The 20,132-nt window shown below is 44.1% G+C and overlaps 1 protein-coding gene across 2 annotated transcripts in view; it reads left to right on the top strand.

Moving 5' to 3' along the window:
• The window catches only part of AMBRA1 (autophagy and beclin 1 regulator 1), a 131,684-nt gene that overhangs the window by 109,905 nt on the left and 1,647 nt on the right, over positions 1 to 20,132 (top strand). For both annotated transcript variants that reach the window (XM_083839455.1, XM_083839456.1), the window contains exons 16-17: positions 9,766 to 9,858; positions 11,462 to 11,655. In XM_083839455.1, coding sequence (XP_083695581.1) covers positions 9,766 to 9,858; positions 11,462 to 11,655 — 287 coding nt within the window. The remainder of the gene's footprint in view (positions 1 to 9,765; positions 9,859 to 11,461; positions 11,656 to 20,132) is intronic.

The raw sequence follows: 20,132 nt of genomic DNA, 5'->3' as shown, positions 1-20,132 counted from the left end.
AGCCCCCCTGCCTACTGCATGTGGCTCATTCTTTCATTGTTTTCAGATGTATTCTTTTTTCTCTTTGTTATATCGCTCTCCTTAAGGATAAAAGTTACACTTAGGAGAGAGTAGTTGTCAAATTAAGTAAGGCTTTCTTTTTGAAGAATGCTGCTAAGTTGGCTTTTTTGGCCTTTTGTCACTTCCCCAGTTTTTTTCTAACTTTAAAAATCAGATCTGAATGTTTTAAGAAAGTTAACTTTTTTTAATTGAGTGCAACTAGCTGCTATGTCTGGCTTCGTCTTTTTCCAAAGACTCTTCTTACTCCTATTTGCATAAGCACCATTGGATATTTTTAAGTGGATACTTCAAAGAGAAAATTCAGCATCTCGGCCGCTTTGAGTCTTCATTGATTTTGTCCTTAGCTTCACTGATAAATAGACCTTTTCTCATTCTAGTACCCTTTTCATCATGTTTATTTTTAGAATGTCTCTTCCCTCTTCGGCAATACCAGTTCATCCTGCTTTCTTATAACCTTTCTTTGCCAGTCTATACTAGACCTTTCTTGTTTGGTTGTTTAACCCCTTGGCTTTCCAATAAGATCATCTTTAATCTTCCAGGCTTTGATCCAGTTTATTTGTGGAGTTATTGGTTGTCACTTACGCATACATTTTTCAGCAGGACTGGTGAATTGAGCTAGGAAGTAAAAGTCAACTTTTTTGTCATTTTCTTTCCCTTGGTTAAACCCTTACTCTGTCTGATTCTGTAAATGGTCTCAACTCAATGTCTGCAAAATGTAATTGGAGAAATAATTGTGGGGTTTTTGCTTTAGGGAGCAGATTTCCCCTGCAAGCTAAACAGAACACTTTTAGTTAGCTAATTTCAAAACTGCTGGAGGAAAAAAAATATAAAACTCGGCCTGCCCCATGGATCTCACTGACATTAGACCAAGTAAAGACCTTCGTTCTAGAGTTTGGCAGCCTCGTATGTGCTCAGTGCAATATCCTATTTAGAAAAAGGAGGAGGAAAAAAAGCATTTGTCATGCTTGCTGATTTTAAACACTGACGTTGATTTTTCCCATTCTAAATATATTTTCCTGGTTAAGTTTGTTGGCATAAGATCTACAAACCAAGCCTACTTCAAAGTTGCAGTCTTTGAATCAACATAAATGTTAGTTTCTGCTAAAACTCTAGTGAAAGTTCAAAGAAGACTGAAGAGTAAGTTTGGCTCGCAAGACCTGTAGTAGTTTGATGTTTAAGGCCTTAGAAGGCTTAAGCAATTTGCACTCCCCTGAAGACTCATAACATCGTAAGTTGTGTAAGCCACTGGAAGAGCTCAGATCATAAACAGCTTAAGATACTCTGAGTGTTCAAAGCTTATTCAGCGCATAGTCTGCCTATAATCACTTTAAGCAATTAACAAGGCTTTAGGTTTTCAAGGGAATTTAAGCAAGTTATCCATCTTTAGAGCTTGGTTTAAGGTGATACTAAGCTGAATTGTTTTCACTTAAGGAACTTAACAAATTTCAGAGTGCAAAGTTTTATTTCCCTGTATTTCTCTACGTTGTACTTGGCGTGGCTGAAGTCACTTAAGTGGAGTGATACCATGGAATACTGGCAAGCTTTTGAGTGAGAAGAAAGTCAGCAAACATTGAGGAAATTCTTATTTGGTCTACTTCTGCCCTGTTTATTCCAGGGTGTTTGGCCTGCAGGATATGTTCTTATTCACATTGGTTAACAGTGTTAAAACTACTGCCTTCTGCACTATATGATACACAAAGATCTTATCAGCGTTTCAAGAGAAAATCTCTAAGTCTTCCTGTCTTGAATGTTTTGTCCATCTTCTCACAATGTTGTAGCAATTCAAATATTTTGTATTTAATGATGGTTCCAGTATGCCATTTCAAATTGGGATATATCTCTTTTAACTGTCAAAGTAGTTTATGTGTAGTTACAGCACAGGTAGCACAGGAGTCAAGAACAGAGGGTTTCCAGTTTTCTCTCAGGAGTGAGTTACAAATTCCTATGTCGTGCTGACAGTAGCGTGACTAAGCTCTTGGAGAAGCTGCTTTAAAACACAGCTGTAGTATTTTAATAGAATTAGCATGGGCAAGAAAGTTGTCTGTGAGAGACTTTTCTTGTCCTTATTCCCAACACAGGTTTAGCTGTGTCCTTATTCTCAACACAGGTTTAGCTGTGTAGCTTCATGCCCCTTAAGGCGAGTACTCTCAACTGTGATAGTTGTACTTGGGTTCCAAGATAATCAACCATTCGCACTTTCATACAAAAATCTCTCCTTCTGCTCTTTCAATGTTTTGGTGCTTAATTTCCATTTATCACTCATGTTGAATCTTTTTAGTGTAGGATGCTCTCCCTAACAATGTAAGATGAATTCCTCTTGTTACTTTCTCTTGGTGTGTCTTCTGTAATACTCATTTTGAGTCTGCTCCGTAGTGACCCTGAGGATCAGAAGAAACGGTTCTGTTTGTGTTCTTCCTACTGTGTTAATAGCTTTTCTCTCTCTCTTTGAGGTCTCTAACAGCTTAGCTGAAATATGACTCTTCCTGAGCTGAAATGTCACGTTTTTGCCCAGGGAAGAAGACACTCAGAGGTGTGCCTTCCATCTAAATCTTGCACACTGGCTGCAAGAGCCTGGATTGTATCTGGTTTAGTTGCCCACTGCTGTGCAGAACAAACTCATGTATATTCCTGTTGTTGAGACAGGAAAGTGTTATTAGGCACTGATGTTTCCAGATTTGTAAGACTGACCTCATTTAGATGGTGTGAGTTTGAAGGGAGTTTCTTCAGAATCCCCATATTTAACTTAGCTGGCAGGATTGCACAATCAAATAATTTAACTGGGCCAGTCATCTTGCACAGTGTTCTGAGTTAAGTTGGCATCCTCCCTGAAGCAGGCACGTGGCTACCAGCTGCACCAAGCTGCTTGCTGTCCTGCTTCTGCAGCACCTTTGGCAATTCAAGTAGGTGTCAGGATGTGTTTCTGCATGGTTGCTGGTTTCCAGGCAAGCGAAGCTTGCGGAATTCTGGAAAATTAGCAAGCTGTTCGAGTGTAGGGATCTACACAGTAAAAATGTACCTGCTGCTAGCTTCAGAGAAGAAGTTGACCTTTCTTCTGCTCCCCTGAATGTGATGAATAGGATAATTTCACACGTCAGTTAAATACCTGTGTGGTTCTCAACCTTAAACTGCAGACCTTGTCTTCTGTGACTTATCCTGTTAGGAATTCCTATCCTCAGCCTCGTGCTCTCCCCCATCTAGTCATACGTGGGCTGTACTCCATGGGAGTGCTCTGAAATAGGCAGGTGCTAGTGAAGCTGCCACCTCTTCCTTGGTCAGAGAATTACTGCCCAGCAGAGCTGCTCCAGGAATCCCATGTGATGGTTCAATACAGGTTGTGCTGCAGCCAGTTTTTGCTTGAATCTGTCTCTGCATGTGGTTCATTGCATGCACAGAAAGCTAAATATTTATGAACTAGGGTGTTAGAAATGATTGTTTTCCTATCTAGGCAGCTTCTGGGAGTGCCAAACTTTGCCTTATTCTGACAAAATAGTGTTGCCTAGCTAATCATGGGAACCAGGGATGGGGCTTGCTGTGCTGATCAACACACGCTGGCAGAAAAGAGAAGGAGCTGCTGACAAGGATGCAACTGAAATCTGGCTGAGCATTGCATTGCACAGGATACCATGCACTGCTTCTTCCTTCCCAACCAGGACAATGAATTCCTGTCCCTTGACATGGCATCACCTTGCTCTCTGTGATTCCCCATATATTTCCTTGAAACAGTTTGAATGGTTTAAGAATGTGTTGTGGTTTAACCCGGCTGGCAGCTAAACACCACACAGCCGTTCGCTCACCCTCCCCCCTCCCTCTCTGGGATGGGGGAGAGAAACGGGAAAGTGAAGCCTGTGAGTTGAGATAAAGACAGTTTATTAAGACAGGAAAATAATAATAACAATAATAATAATAATAGTGATAATGGTAATAGTATTAACAATAATAATGTGTAAGAAAACAAGTGATGCACAATGCAATTGCTCACCACCCGCTGACCGATGCCCAGCCTATTCCCGAGCAGCCGGCCCCCCACCCCGGCCAGCCACCCCTATATATTGTTTAGCATGACGTCAGATGGTATGGAATACCCCTTTGGCCAGTTTGGGTCAGCTGTCCTGGGTCTGTCCCCTCCCAGCTCCTGCTGCACCCCCAGCCTGCTCACTGGCAGGACAGAGCAAGAAGCCGAAAAGTCCTTGGCCTGGTGTAAACACTGCTCTGCAACAATTAAAACATCAGCATGTTATCAGCGCTCTTCTCATCCTAATCCAAAACATAGCACCCTACCAGCTACTATGAGCTACTTATCTCTGTCCTAACTGGAACCAGGACAGAATGGCAAGTTTAAACAAAGGGAGGAAAATTGTCATAGGGAATTCAAATCCTTTGTAAACTAACCTGGGTTTATATGATGGCTCTTTATGGTCTTGAATGAACAGTATATTTGAGAAATCATCTTTAAAGAGTAACTTATTTTATGGAGAAAGTGAGCCTTGGCAGCATGAAAATCAGATATTCACCTAGTTATGTGCTGTATGGCTTTGCTTTCCAGAAGGTCTGCTCCATGATGGGCTTGCCAGAAACTTACATGCTAGTAATGAGGTTGTGCTGATACTTTTAGATGGGAGGGATTGCAAGCAGTAATGTCTTAACCAAAAATGAATTCAGTGCTGTTGCAGACAAGTGTGCTGCTGTTGGCCCTTTCCATGTGGCAGGATTTGAAAGAGCGGTGCATTTGGCCACTGCTGGTACGTCCTTCAGTATTGGGGATGGCTTAAGTGAAAAGACGGTAAACAAATGTTATTTATGCCTTCTTGGACATCCATATCATGCTTGCAACTGATTTCTTTGTCTTGCCTTCTTGTTGCTGAGATTTACTTTTATGGCTGAGTTGAAGAACTTCTGTTCTAATCCTTCCTCCTCCTCCTCCTCTTCCTCTTCAACCCCTGATTTTGGATATTCCAGGTGGGGCGTTACCCGGATGTCTAAGTCACTTTGTGCTGACCTGTGCTTTGTCAGTTTACTTTTCAAATGTTGGTTAAGCCAGTGCAGTAAGTACTGTTTCATGTTTCTTGTCACATATGAATAATTTTGTCATTAATTCCTAGAGATTGGTCCTAGGTTCCTCAAGGGGCCATACCTGAGCTGCATAGCTCCATGAAGAGGGAGAGGCTGTGCTACTGAACTCGTTGCCACTTGGTACTTAGCAGGCTCCACTCTAAGTCCTTATTCAGCTCTCAGCAAAGCGTGCAAGTCTGTGCCCTTCATCTTCTTCAAGCTCATTAACAACATGAGCTGGACAGAGGCGTGAAGGAAAAGTCCACCTTGGAACAGATTCCTGCTGGGAAAGCCTGTCTCAGAGCAGCTCTGCATTTAACAAAGCTAATGGAAATTTCCAGTGAGGGCTTAAAGAGCTTAGAGCCATAAGAAGGAGGGGAAAAAAAAAAAGAACTTGACTAAGTGGACTTCACTGTCCATGACTGACACAGTGTGGAGAATTACAATTTTTCACTGAAGCCCCTGGCAATATATGTCCTCCTTATTGCATCCACAGCCAAGTGGAAACATGCTCCATGCTACACAGAGCGTCTACCTTATGCCCTGGAAAATGTAAAGGGCTTCTAGCATTCCAAGCCTAGAGCTTGATGGAGCAAAAGTTAAATGCTTCCATTACCTGAAAAATATTCATTTCTCCAGTGTAAGCTCTGCTTCTGTGAAATGAATAGTCAGGCCTTGATTTGCAAATCTCCTGGGAAACGTGCTGCAAAAGGCTTGCTAATTTACAAAAAAAATCAAGTGATATTTTGCAAAGAGTGTTAAAAAAACCTTTAGATTTTCTGCCAAGAGAGATTGCACTGTTTTAAATAGGTGTGGTTAAGCCAGTGCAAATCTTTAAGCTTAATTGAAAATCTGTTCTAAATGAAGGTACTTGTGGTTGTCAATATATTATGTACTTGTATTAGTTTAAGGTATGAATATCTGACAAAATTTCTAATGCAAACATGGTCATAAAACTGACACTTAACCCATACAATAATGGCATTTCTTTAATGAAATCTCTGCTAATCAAGAATGGAAATGGTGGTCTTCATATGAATGATACTGCTCAGCTAACTCCCTCTAATAGGTTCAGACATTTGCTTTCTCCGCTGTACCTTGATGCAGTTTGAAGCCCCCATTGCATAGTCTCAGTCATCCCAAGGCTGGAAGGCTTAATCAGGAGCAAGCTGGATATCTGCCTTATGGCTGTGGGTTCCAGGTCAGAGGTGTACATACTTGCAAGAAAGAGGAAAGATCGTGCTGAGGGCTTTATCGCTCAAAGTCATTTACAAAAGGTGGAGTTGGGAGAGGGCAGGTTGGTTGGTTGGCCCTGGTTGAGGAAGGGTCTGCTGAAGGTTAGCAGTGAGGATGCTTGCTGCTGCAGTGGGGAGTGCCCACTGTCTGTTCTTAGCCAGTTTTCTGGCCCTGTAGGTAGACATACGTACTCACTGTACACTAAAAAGCCAGGTGAGAGTGGTAGTGAAGATGTTGAACTCCCATCATGACTAGGTCTAGTGACCTTGGCTTAAGCATTCCCAGAATCAGCAAAGAGAGCAGTGACATTGACTGCCACAGGTCTTCCTCTTGGGAAAGGAAAGCAAAATCCTCGATTCTCTGGCAGTAAATGAATAGCAAATAGGTCCCTGGCAGTGAAACATAGTTGATAAATGGCAGCATTTAAAACCAGTGTGCAAAGTCATGTATTCAATGGAATGGATATTGATTTCACTGTCCAGGGAAAGGTGTGAATTGACAGCAAAGAGTTGGAATGGAGTTTCCTAAACGACAGCCTGGCTGTACAGCAGTGTGCCTCTGCAGAATGGGTGGGAGAAGGGATGAAGTATTTAACCTTGCATTGCATGTCAGCCTGGTACCATGATACTTTTGTAAAAGTGAGATGAATCATACACAAAGTGTGTATGTGTGCATGCACGTGCAGGATCTGAGCTTTCTGTGTAGTACATACCCGTGGTGTTTGTGGGAAGGGGGGAACTCAGTATTGCCAGCTCGTGATTTGGCTTAGGGAAAGCTTTGCAGTCTTCTGGGTTTTAGAGGTGGGAACTGGCAAAACCAAATAGAGCACGCAGATGCTTGGTGAGGAATACGAGTTGCGTATGTGGCTGTGGGGACCGTGTCTGTACTTTGGAAAGCATGAAGAAGGGTGAAGGGCATGGTAGAGCATGGGTCGCTTCAGCTCTATTGGATAACAGCTGCAGATGGCAAGGAAGCCAGGCTTTTTCTGGAAAATTTGACTACCAGGTCAGAAAGTCTCCCTTGCCGAGGGAGTGTGTTGCTTTGCAGACAGCAAAGTGTGACAGATCTCAGTGAACTGGGCACAGGATGAACAGCCAGAGAGGGACTGGTAAGTGTGCAGTGGCAAGTTACCATCTGTCAATAAACTCCAGAGTCATTGAAAATTTGCATCTCCCTGGCAGCTGCTTTCATGGGGTATAATGCAGCACAGGGTTAGCACAGAAAAAAAAAAAAGTAATTATTGCTTCCTGTAGACTCTGTGCATGGTTCTGTTGACATAATTTTCTCCAGCTTTTGTACTTGGTCCCGACCTGGGGTGCTGTCACCCCAGCAGCCTTGCCCCAGGCCTCCAGCAGACTCCGCTCTGCCATTGCAGCACCCTTGCCTCTTCTAAGCTGGGGTTCTTGATGCAGTTCTACAGAGACATCTCATTACGGGGACAATGTGTGCTTTCATGTCTACATATATACGCTCATTTTGTGCCTGAGCCATAACTAGCTACCAACTACTTGTCCTGGATCCTTCCTTTAGACTGTGGGTGTATCCTTAGTTCATGCCCTGAGAGGTGATGCTAGTCCAGCTTTTCAATGCCATCCACTCTCTTCTGTCTATGCAGGACTTTTTTTTTTTAACCTCCTTATGGTGACTGCTGCACAGCACTGCTAACTTTCTGCCTGTTTTCTGTAGCTAGCACCAGTGGGGAGAAATCTGCAGTCCAGCAGTCGGTACACAGCATTGCTTAGAAATCCTCAGGCCAGCTCACAGGGAGCTGGTATACCAGCATGGCATGGCAAAACCCCTTGTAGAAATTCTCTGTGAGGACAGCCCCATGCGAATTCAGCCCCCGTAGGGCTTTTGGAGGTGGGCCGCAGCAGTAGGTGGGAAATCTCTCACACTGTACAGCATGTGCCTGTTTCTTGGTTTAGAGAGTCTCTCTGCTTGTCTCACCATGTAACTTTGCTGACAGGGCTTCCTAGTGCCCTAGGGAGCCTCCTGCTTTCTGTCTTCATTTAGCTTATTGGGATCCATGAGCCTCAGGTGCTCCCTGCTTCTCCAGAGCGTGTATCGAGCTGCTGGCCTGTCTGTGCGCGTATTTCTATCATCTGAGACCATTTTCCTTACAGCGTAACCAGTGATTGTAGGGCAGGAGGCCTGCTCCTGAGCCCATCGGCCAGGCAACCAGTGAGGGCACTTTATGAAGGTCTCCCACACACCTTGCTGGCTGCACTCCTGCAGCGCGGCTCCTGGAGTCCTGGGAGCTACTCTTACTGCAGTGGTTCATCTGCCCAAAGGATCCTTCCCAAGCAAGGTCCTGTCATCACACTTTGGATTCTGTGGAGGGAGTGGCCTTACAAAGCCCTGTGGATGGTTCTTAGGCTTATATTTATGTCCCTCCTGTTATCCCAGACTTCAGATAACTACAGTCTTGTCCATGCATTTTGTGGGAGAAGGGCTCCTAGGCTGACTAGGCCAAATCCCACAGTTACCTGCTTAGATCCTGCAAGAGAAGCTGGGGGCTCTTACATGACTAGAAGGGCTCTAACATGTATGGCATGGAGTAAGTTGGATTTACTCTCTTCCAGTCGAAGAGCTGTAGGGCCTCAGAAATTGTGGGAGGTGTACTTAGAGCTTCATGGTTATGACAGCTTAGTGTCTTCAGCAGTGGAGAGGTGATTCACGATATGTTGTTGACCTTGCCTGTTCCTGTGAGGTGATTAGCCAGCCCTGGATTTACATAGCTTTTTAGGAAATGCGTTGTGAAAGTTTGCCAAAGCATCGATGTTTTGCTAAACTTAGTAGCATTAGCTGTAAAATTCAAGCTTTGGACTTTTCCGGTAGAGAGACAGTTGATCCAGCACAAACTCTTTTGTGAAACCTTATGAAAATATCCTCTGCATCTGCCCTTGCTCTGCAGTGACTGTCAGTGGGAAGGCTGTATAGAGATATATTTATAGGTAGAAAGAACGAGAACCTTTTGCAAAGAAACTAAATGTAGAATACAGAGCAGTATTTTACTTAGCATTACCTAGCGCAGGAAATGCTGGCAGACACCACAAAGAGAATTGGTCTTCCCATTCCAATTCTTTGTTTAGTCACTTGGAGGTACGGTAACCTGATTTTATACACACAGTTGTATGTCTTCATTTCCTGAAAATCTCTCCACTCATGGTGCCGTGCTTCAGTGCTAATATTGAATTGAAATGAATGGGAATGGGATATTCCAGAGCTATCTGGGTAGTACAGTACTCTATGTTTGCAAGGGATGATGAGCCTTTGTAATGAAAACATGAACTGAGCTATATCTGCATTCTCTGTGGGTCAGGAATCAGCACTGTCCTCCATGTTGTGGGGATGTAACGTATGCTGAACGGAATAGTGTCCTGCCATACTAATACATTTTTTCTTCTTTGTTATTTCAAGGGCCTTAAACTCTGGAGTTGAGTACCACTGGGACCAGCAGAACGAGAATGTCTTCGCTGTGCATTCCAGCAGCAGGAACACCGAGCGGCCTGGGTGAGTCTCCTGAGTGTGGGTTAGAGTAGGCTGACCCTTTCTGCTGTCGTCATTACATATGACAGCACCACTTCTTCCCCCTTTTTTTCTTTGGTACTGCTTTGTTGAGCCAACTGAGATGCTGACAGCAACATTCAGTGCCCCAAAATGCTGCCAGTGATAGTGAAGTACATGGCATCCGTGGCCTTAGTAGCATCCTTGATCAAGCTGTGGAAGGAACATGCGGGGCTTGGAGCATCAAAGATATTCTACAAAGCATATGGTGCCTTTGGAGGATAAACTGAAGCATGTGGCAGTTTGCAGAAACAAACGCAAATCCAGCAGGTTGCACTTGTGTCTGATTTTCATCTTTTTGGTGTCTAGTCGTGGGACAGTTGTTTCTCAGGTCTAAACTTTGAAAATAAAGGTAAATCCCTTGAGAACCCTGTTGGCTGTTTCATCTAGTCTGCCCAGCGATACACCCATCAGTTATCCTAAAGACAAGAGAAATAAGCAGCACCATGCTTATTTCCCCAGTGAAGAGTACTTTTCCTTAAGCCAACTGTTCTTGACAAAGGATGGCAGTCCTGTTTCTGAACTATGAGCTCCAAGATCCCAAGGAAGTTATGAGCTGGTGTCTGTGCTATCCTACGGCCCTGGCCTGACTGAGGGTGAATTAACAAGTAGAGGTTCTTTCTCTGTCACATGGGTGGATATTGCCACTACTTGCCTTTTTTGGCAACGCGTGTCAGTCTTGCAAGCTGCTCCTAACAGCTTGAAGGGTGAGAGCTCCATCCCCTCTTTAGGGGACTAAGGCATCAGAGGCAGAAACACTGCCCGAGAATGAACTAGCTCCCTATGAGAGGGCAAGAAAAGTATGGTAGGTTTCAAAACCTTATGAAAGAATGTAGATTGTGATGAGGCAGTCTTTCCTAGAAACTCCTTACCATTCCCAGCACTTATAGCCAGAGGTCAGTTTTGGAAAGAGCATCCAAGCATTGCCAATATTCAGTTTTTGTAGTTGAATACACTTCAACTGTTTGTCTCTGAGAAGAAGCTAATGAGCCTTGAGGCAGTTCCTGTTATTTACTTTGGAGAACAGAGAATTTCTCGTCTGACTGGAACGAGCAGAAATGCCTGCCAGAGTGCATTCATGTGTGATGCTGACAAACTAGGAGGTCCAGAGGAGGGAAAGGATACAGACTGTGTCCTCGGGAGCTGAAACTGTCCTGCTGACGTGCAGAGGGAGGTTGTGTGTGTGTTTATGGTTCTGTGCTGCGTTTGTGTTGTCGACTTAACTCGGTGACCCTGAGAGCAAGTTGTTCTACAGGCTGTGATACTGCAGGGATATCTATCCATGCCTGTCAGACACACTGCTTCTGTGGAAGGGTGAGTGGACTGAAAGTCTCTTGTAGCTTAAAACTGGAGACCAGCCAGCTGAAGCCAGAGGGATGTCTGTATGTAAGTGCAGGTGGTGATTTCCTCCTGCCCCTTTCTGCACAGTGGCTGGAAGGTGTGTGGTTGGAGTGGAGGCAAGAAGTGGAGGCTCAGGTGGATGCTTCCATCTTGCTGGGGCATATTGCCTCCAATGCTCCTGGTCTTACTTGTTTTTCTCTCTTTTCAGAACCAGCAGAGCCACATGGAGGACAGACAGGGACATGGGCCTGATGAATGCCATAGGCCTGCAACCCCGAAATCCCCCCACCTCTGTGACTTCACAGGGTACCCAGACCTTGGCGCCTCAGCTGCAGAATGCGGAGACTCAGACAGAGAGGGAGGTACAGGAGCAGGAATCCGCCTCTGCAGGGACTGGGGAAGGTAGGAGCTCAATCAATCACTTACTTGACAGAGTTTACTTGGTGGGTGAGGAGTTTTCACATAGGTTCCACATCGTGTGATCCATTTGGACACTCCTACATCTCTTCAGCAAAGATTTGTCCAGCCTAATTTACGTGTAGCCAGACCAAGATGATCAGTACAATGAATCTCCATCCATATGAATAGAGAAGATGTCTTTTTCATGTGCTTTTACAGGGCAAAATGAACTTTTATCCAGATCATTGCATCTTTGTAAAGTCAGTTGTACTGGCATCACTCCTTACAAATCTCCTGAACTGTAACAGTTAGTAAGGCTGCAGACTGCTAATAATCATCCTTTCTGCTTCTGTTAGAGCTTAGGTTGGTCCTTCAACCTCTGCACCTAAAACCCATGTAGGTTTCACAAACTCAGCCTCTGGATACAAAATAAAATACTGTAAATTACTTCTTACAAAGCAGGTATGAGTATTCTGTTTAGTATGATTGATGAAGACTGATGAGTGTCCAGCCCAGCTGTTCAAAAATGTCTCTAATGTTTTCTAGTCAGGGAAAATTTATCAACGTGTAAAGAGCTGTAAGAAGCTGATGTGCAATTCCTTTATGGTAACCACCAATTTTTTGAAAGCATGGTGATCTTGTCCAGGCTTCCTGTCTCTATTACTGTACCACAGTGCTTTGGTGCTCTGAACGCTTGGCTAGGAATGCATTGGGCACTATATATATGGGAAAGGCAGAGAAGATCAGAGAGGCAATTTTGAAAGTGTTGGTTCATGATGAACTCATTTGGCTTTGGAAAGCAGCCCCATGACTTGCCTCTTTGTGCCTATATGCTTGTGCTCTGTCATTCTGGGAGATCCTCGTCAGCCTGCAGCTCTTCCACAATTGCTGCTGTGCAGCATCCAGCATGTGGGATAAGGCTTTGTGTTTCTCTGATCTTGGCTCTTGTGTTCAAAGTTAAATGACAAATTCCTGACCTGTGGGGTTTCCCATCTGCTTATCTCAGCAGAACTGGGATTAACCTCTTTAGAAAGTTAATGCAGTTGAGGGCGTGTGAATTCAGCTGGAACATAGGATGTCTGGACAAGTGTCGAGCTTGTGGGAACTGTTTCTTCCACTGAATGTAGTATGCGGACATAGAACAGGGGTGCGTAGGGTATGCAGCAGCTGTGGGACCTTCCTGCATCAATGCAGCGATGGCTGATGCTGCAGCCTCTCTCTGCTCTATTAAATCAGAGGACTTCTCCAGTGGCTTCCTCCCACAGCTGCTGTTCTGCAGTCATCTGAAGGCTTCATGTCCTCGTACTCTTTAATTAGCCTTTCAGTTTTCAGATCTAGAACGTGGTTTGTAACTATACTTGTTAGTGAGATGAGGAAAGGTTGTTCTTTACTAGTGCCTTGGGCAAGTTATCCACAGTGGGGCAAAACACATAGCATGTGGAAGAAAAGGAGTGGACAGCAAGCAAACGACAGAGACTTCCTGTTGTCTGTCTCTTGCTTGAAAGACGGTTGTCAGGTTCCATAGCCAGTGTGATCTATGTCTCAGACTGACTTACCATATGTCCTTCCACAAGTGGCTTCACGTGCAAAATGGGCTGTCACACCCCCGTCCACTATATGGATTCTCAGAACAAAGGAAGTTTTTTCCAGGACAGGCGCATGCACTGGAGATGATCCACACGTTGTAGTTGATCAGTTCTTTTTGCCATTTACATTCTCAGTGGAAATTCCTGTGCCAAAACAGGGAGAGTTAATGCAGTTGAGGACATGTGAAGAGATTAACTATCAGGAGAGTTTAGGATCCAAATACAACAGTAATTATTGACAGAGGAAGAGCATGAGGACCTATTGTGAAATGGAAAGACAAGTTTGGATGGACTGGCTTGTTCAGCTACTTTGTCTACCACCTCAGGGACGTGTGGCATCCGTGGTATGGTTCATCCGAGTGTCTTATTGTTTCACATTAGTAGAACTTGAGCCCTGTTGAGCTTGCTGTGGATTACATTTACCTTTATTTCAGCATCATAATCTCTTAATACACATGCAGTGCATTTGAATAGGTTAGGTTAGATGCTGCTTTTGTGATGGTTAATTTGCCCACTATATGTACCATAACTCTTTGCTGTGTTGAAGGTAAATAGAGTTTCACTAATAGCAGGATCTAGGTGTCAGGAATATTCAAAGAAAAGAAGTGTGCTACCACTAACTTGGTGTGTGACCTAGGGCAAACTATTAATCATCTATCAAATGGGAATAAACCTTCCCATACAGTGCACCAGGGGCTGTGAAGATTAATTAGTGTTTTGTATGGGGCTTTGAAGATGTAAATCACTATAAGGGCTTAGCAGTATTATCAGCAGCAAAATGGATAAATCAGATGTGATTCTGAGTGATGTAAAGGAAAGTGCTTTAGTTATCACCTCATCATGAGGACAGGAAAAAAAAAATCCCCGAATGTTTGCCAAAAAAATTAAAAACAAAAAGACTAGTGCTACCCCCAAGAGTGGGCTTCTGTCCTATGTCCTGTCAGCTCTACTTTTGTGGGGAGTTCTGGATCAGAGCATTTCTTGCAGATATGTGCTTACTGTACAGGAAAAAAAAAGCAGAATTGCATCAGAAATCTAATTAAGCTCTGTGCTGGTATAAATAGTTTCCTTTTCTCATGCAAAGCTCTGCGGGGACTTTGCTGTTCTGATTATCTTTCTACCTCCTTTGGAGGAATGAGTATATGATGACTTTATTAGAAGTGAATCCCTCTAATGTCTGTATCATTTTGTTTTACAGCAGTTGATAGCTGCCTTGTGAGCTCTGCTCACCAGCCACACATGAACCAAGCGAAGTTAGATTTGTGTGGAAAACTGAGAGGTACTAAGAAATTCCTAAACCACTGTTTCAGTTGTCTCCTACTTTCTTTTAAGCTGACAGACACAGTGGAAATTGTGATGGAGTTGTAACTTTGAGGCACTCTTAATTAGAAACAATCTGTTGGGCATTATACTGCATTTTCCCTTGCAAATGGACAGTCATGATGGGGAAGGATGTGTATTCAACTGGCAAATTAAAACTCACTCAAAACCAGCAAGATTCTTTATGAGTGTTAATGACCTCTCTTTAACCTTTAGAAATAGTAACTCCCAGCCCAGATTGGGTCACGCTGTGGCTGACACTTGCTCAGACTGCTGAGAGTGTGGAGTGTGCTGTAAGCAGCAGCAGCTGGCAGGGGCTGGACCTATGGAAAGAAAAGGTGCTGCAGGCTGAGGTCAAGGGGTCTTTGCAGAGCTGCACGATGCTTGTCCGTTTGTGTGCCCACACTGTCCTTGGCTCTTGACAGTGTATTGACACAGCTTCAAGTTAATCCATTTTTTTTAAAAGAAAAGAGGAAAGAGGTGTTTCCAAAACTAGTAAAAATACCTGGGTGGCAATCATCATCTTAGTTCCCATCTGCGTTGTCTTTGGGGCTTAAAATTCGGATAGCTAGCTAAATGCTCGTTGTGCAAGTAGGCACCAGTTACATAACCATCAGTGGATTGCTGTCAGTGGATTGCTACTTTGCCTGTCTTTGAGGAAGCAACATATTGACTGCTGTCAAGTAAAGTTTTTTTTTTTTTTTAAAACCTACTTGAGTATGTTAAATTTACTGGCCAGTACACATTTCTGGCCTGTCCAGCTGCTTTCAGAGGCTGCAGCTGGTGCTTTTGGGAGGAAAAAGGGCTGTGGAATTCATTCTGTTCAAACAGTAGTGAAAAGAGACCACATGCAGGTGAAACTTTAGTGATACAAACAGAACATCCTGAGGATGCCTAAGCAGCAATTATGAGCAGAGTCAGTGTGCCTGGATGCAATGTAATATGCTTGATCTGAGACATTGGGAACATGTGCTATGGCCTGCATGGGCAGGAATACTGTGACCCCAGCAGTCTCACGTGTTTCACGAAGAAACATGCTGGTTTGCATTAGCTGAACACATTCCTGCAATGCTCTTGTCAGATGTAATGTGACTTTTTTGGGGATTAGTGTGGGAACTACACAAATGGGATCCAGGACACCACAGATCTATTTCCAGATCTGCTTCTTGTTCTCCAGGCAGAAACGTGGGTAGATCCCTTAACCTTTCATCTGTCTGTCCATCTGTAAAATGTCACGTGTCCTATAGAACTGCAAATCTGTAAAATGTGTGTTACAAGCCCTATAGAACTATGAAGTTCAGTTTCTCTTTAAAACCCTCTGATAAGTGCTCACTAAAAAATAGCGTCGGATACTGTGCAAGCCTTCGCAGTGCTAAGTACTTCAAGTACCTAGCTCTCTTGGGATTAAATTATAGAGCAATTTTTAAACTCTAATTAGAAAAATAAGTTTCACTCTACAAATCACCAAAGTGAGATGCTGTTAAGAAACCGGTTACAAGTCAAAGCAGTTGTGCTTTTTCTGTTTAGATTAGCTACCTCAGAAGGGGAGCATGAACATGCTTCTGAGCTAGGTTGGGGAGGAAAGTAACTGGTAGTATTTCGTCTTGCACTGAGAGATGTGATTATTCATAGCTGGTTAGGCAGAGCTGTGACCCTCCCTTTCCTCTCCTTCTGCAAGGAGTGAATTAATTTAAAAGTGCTGATATTTTTATCTTTGAGCATCTGAATTAGTGGGTCAGCTCACACCTCAGAGCTATTGTTCCATGTACTCTGAAGACTTAGATGTCTCTGCAGTTCTAACACTAATTTTGTAGCTTTGTTTGCAAGCGCAGCTACTAACTACTGCTTGTTTTAGAAAGAGGAAAGCTGAAAATAGGAAAAGTTAGAGAGGGATATCAGCTGCAGTAGAGCCTGATCTCATCCTTGCCTCTGTGGGCTTTGCTCTATCAGGTGTGTGTTCTCCATGTCCACAGGTAACTTAGAACTTATGTCCTATTACCTGTACGTGTGGCAGAGTTCACTTTGTTTAAGAATGGAAATGTTCCTTATGCACTGCTCCTTGTGTCTTATGCCCAGCTCCATTGAAAGGTTGTTGGGCATTTTGCCTTTGTAGTCTTCTGTACCAAAGTCCTGTCTTGCTGGAGTGGTGTGTTAGAGGGCTTCTAAAGACAGATGCATTAGCTAGAGAGTATCCTAGTTATCATTTTGTTAATTGTTGGAGCCAGTCACCTAGAGTGACAGAAATCCACTGGTCTGTGGTATAATTTTTGGTACACACTTGTGAAATTTACGGGGTTTTGGAACTCTGGAGAGGTTACTTTGGGTAGAGTATAAAATGGTTGTAGGAGTAGCACAGTAGACACAACAGTAATACTTGTGTTGTAGAAGGGAACAATGTGTGATGCTTTTCTGTGCTGTCAGGCACAGAAACTGAGTGTCCTTGGCCAAAACTTGGAGACTTTTGGGATCACTTCCTGCCCTGTGATGGATTCTGACATAGGGACAGCTGAGGTGGAGGAGAAATTGCCAGGTCTTATGCCTACCCTGGTACTTCACACACAGTCTGTTTCTGGAACTGGTTAGCTCAGTTGTCTGGACATTGTCTTTAGTACTCTGCGTTATTTTTCTATTTTCCTGACCCAAGAAGGTAGGCTTAGAAGAATGTTAGTTGAGGATGAAGGATTTTACAGGGCTTGGAAGAACAGAATGTAGTTCTGAGCATAAAATGAGAGAAGAGGAATTGCCTTTTCTGAGTGGAGAATGAGATACGCTGTCACATGGATTATTCATCCCACACAAGCTCAGGTTGTGCTTAAAACCCTTGGAGTCTGGAGAGGAAAAAAAAAAAAAAGTATCACCAGCGCAGGTTTTTCTCTGTCCTGGTTTTGTTCAGCTGGTGGAGCAGAGAATGGAGTTTGGCCACTGCAGCAAGTTGGAATTTCTGTTGACCTCAGGTGTGGGTTTTACAGCACTGCTGTTGTTTTGGGTAAGTGCCCATGTACATAGTCTCCACTAAATGGAAGTTAGCTTCTATTTCACTCGCACTGAGGGCTAGTGTGGTCTGCATTGGCAGCATGGAGAAGAACATGTGTGGGAGGCTCCAGACAGTAGAAATGGTCTGTGCATGAATCTGTGCTGTAGCTCAGCTCAAGGCAAATCACTCAGGAAGCTTTGCTCCAAACCAGTCAGCCAAAATTGGAACCTGAGGAGGGGGAAAAGGGAGGACAGCTCCCCAGCCCCCAGAGCAGAGGTGCTTTTGTGGCTGCTTGAATGGTGAGGCTCACTTCTGACCTTTGATGGTCTGTCTTTCTGGCATTTCTAATACTGCTGTCTCTCTGTCCTCATAACCTGAAGGCTTGGGACTCGCTGATTCCTTCTGTAGCACCAGCCCATGCCTGTTTCCTGAGCAGGCAGCCACCTCGACTGGCAAGTCAGCCACAGCACGTGGTAATTAAGGTGAAGGCAACAGCAGGGAGTGCTGCGGTGTGCGCTGTCTGCATGGGCTCCCCTCGTGAAGCACATGTTCCTGATGTTAAGGAACATTGTCCGGGGACCCTTGCTGATTTGCAGCTCCAGTTCTCCTGTATGGGCCAGTTTATAACAAGCGACCTGTCAAGAGCACAGTGCCTGCTGTTCCAGGGCTCACGTACATAGGGCAGGCTGGCAAGCCTCTAAACCAGGTTGCACGTCTTGGCTTTCTCAAGCTTCCTGTCTGGCCTGGCCAGATGGTTGTTAACAAAGTGCTTACGACTATGCCCTCAGAAGGAAACGACGACTGAATTCAAAACCACACTTCTCAAACCTTCCACTTACTCCTGCTCATGATTAATGCACCAATATCCCGTGGCATTCATGTTTTTCACACTCAGGTTTCTAGTCCTCTAATAGTCTCCTCTGTTCTCAGTCTTGTTCGTGTTGGTCAGCCTGGTTCCTAGTTCATGCACCAACCACGTCCTGGACAGGATTTCTCTGCTACAGTTTTTGGCCAGGCTCTGCCCAGGAGGTCATTTTTGCACAGTCCTCTGGGATCTGCTCCAAATTCTCATGTGGTTACCGGTGTCTGTGGTCTCGCCAATGCTCTAAATCAAGGAGCTATGTCACTGCTGTACGTATGGTTGATACAGCAGGCTTACTACATTCCTAGCAGAAAGAGACTTAGTCTTCTTGTGAGAATTAAGCTTGTTCTTAATATCCGCGGTACTTCTACAGCAGGGCAGTATGTCAGCAGACTTGCTTGAAGATGAGATTAGCCTTACCCTGTGGTGGAAGAAGCCAGTGGTATTTGATGCAAGTACCACTGAGATGAAGAAGAAGGGGAATAAGCTGTTACTGACGGGCTGCATACATGTTAACAGCTTTAACTATGTTTATTTTTTTCAAAAAAAAAAAAAAAACACAACAAAACACCATCTACAGCAGCATGGAGTAGACTATGTTGAATACCCCAGATCCCATGTTGGAGACATGATCTGTATCCCAAGTCCCAAACGCTTCGTCTTCCTAGTCAATGTGGCATTTTCTTTTTATTGTGTTTTAACTCCTGCCTACATCTAGCCTTGTTGACATTTGTGTTGATTTCCTTGGTGCCAGGAGAGCTCATGGTTTTCTCCTCCTCTAATCAGCACTGTGATAGCTTCATGGAGCTGGGAGTGAGATTTATCTCTTTAATAAGAATAGTCAGGATCCCACTGTGGAATGATTCTGGCAGTTTATGATTACAGATTGTTTTCCCCAGACAGTCTGGTTAAGGTCTGTAGCAAAAGGAGGATGCTGGGAAACAGAACTGGGCTGGATGTTCCTGCCACAGGGATTTAATTTCCTACGTGGGCTATTTTTCTGTGAAATTTTCTTCTTCAAAGGTAATCTTTAGCAACTAAGGCATCTGACAGTGGTTCCATCAGAGCTCAGTACAACCTGACCATGAAAGGAACTCTCAGAGGCAGAGTAGGCAAAGACCCTAGATCTTTTTTCGTTGTGTTCCTCAAAAGATACCGGTTGAGGAGAGCAGAAGACTAAACGCTTGATCTTTCCTCAGTCATAGGTGATGTGGAAGCACAGGCTGTGTTCTGTAGCTGCCCTCTGCACTTAGCCAGCTGCCCATGTCCTCCCTGATACTGGGGAAGATTGCCTTCATGTTGCTTGCCTGGGGTGTTCTCAGATGGGTGAGACACATCACAACCCATCTGAGAACCATGGTGAAACGTTTGGTTTATTGCAATGCAAACAGAGCTTTCTTTTCTTCCTGCCCCTGTGGAAGTGGCTGTACTGTCTTCACAGCTGTGAGAAAACAGACCACCTCTGCCTCCTCTTTGGCTGACCCACGTGGCTAGATAGAAGCTTCCTCTCCAAGGCCTGGACAAACAAGTCTGTGAGGGATACCTGTGGGAGTGGCCAAGATTTTCTTGACAGAGTGTGCTGCATTTGTTTGCCATGTCAGTGAAAGTCAGCAAAATAAAACTTTGGGCTCCCTCTGGAGCAAATCCTGTCTTCTGTCCCAGCACGTATGCGCAGTGATTCAGCAACCCAGCGTGCTTTGTCTTTGTGTTGTAGTTTGCCGTGTGCACCAGCGTTGCT

This window comes from Anser anser (genome assembly GCF_964211835.1).
Source record: "Anser anser genome assembly, chromosome: 5".
Classification (NCBI taxonomy): domain Eukaryota; kingdom Metazoa; phylum Chordata; class Aves; order Anseriformes; family Anatidae; genus Anser; species Anser anser.
Note: the sequence above shows the minus strand (reverse complement) of the source record. Positions and strands in the feature narration are given on the sequence as shown.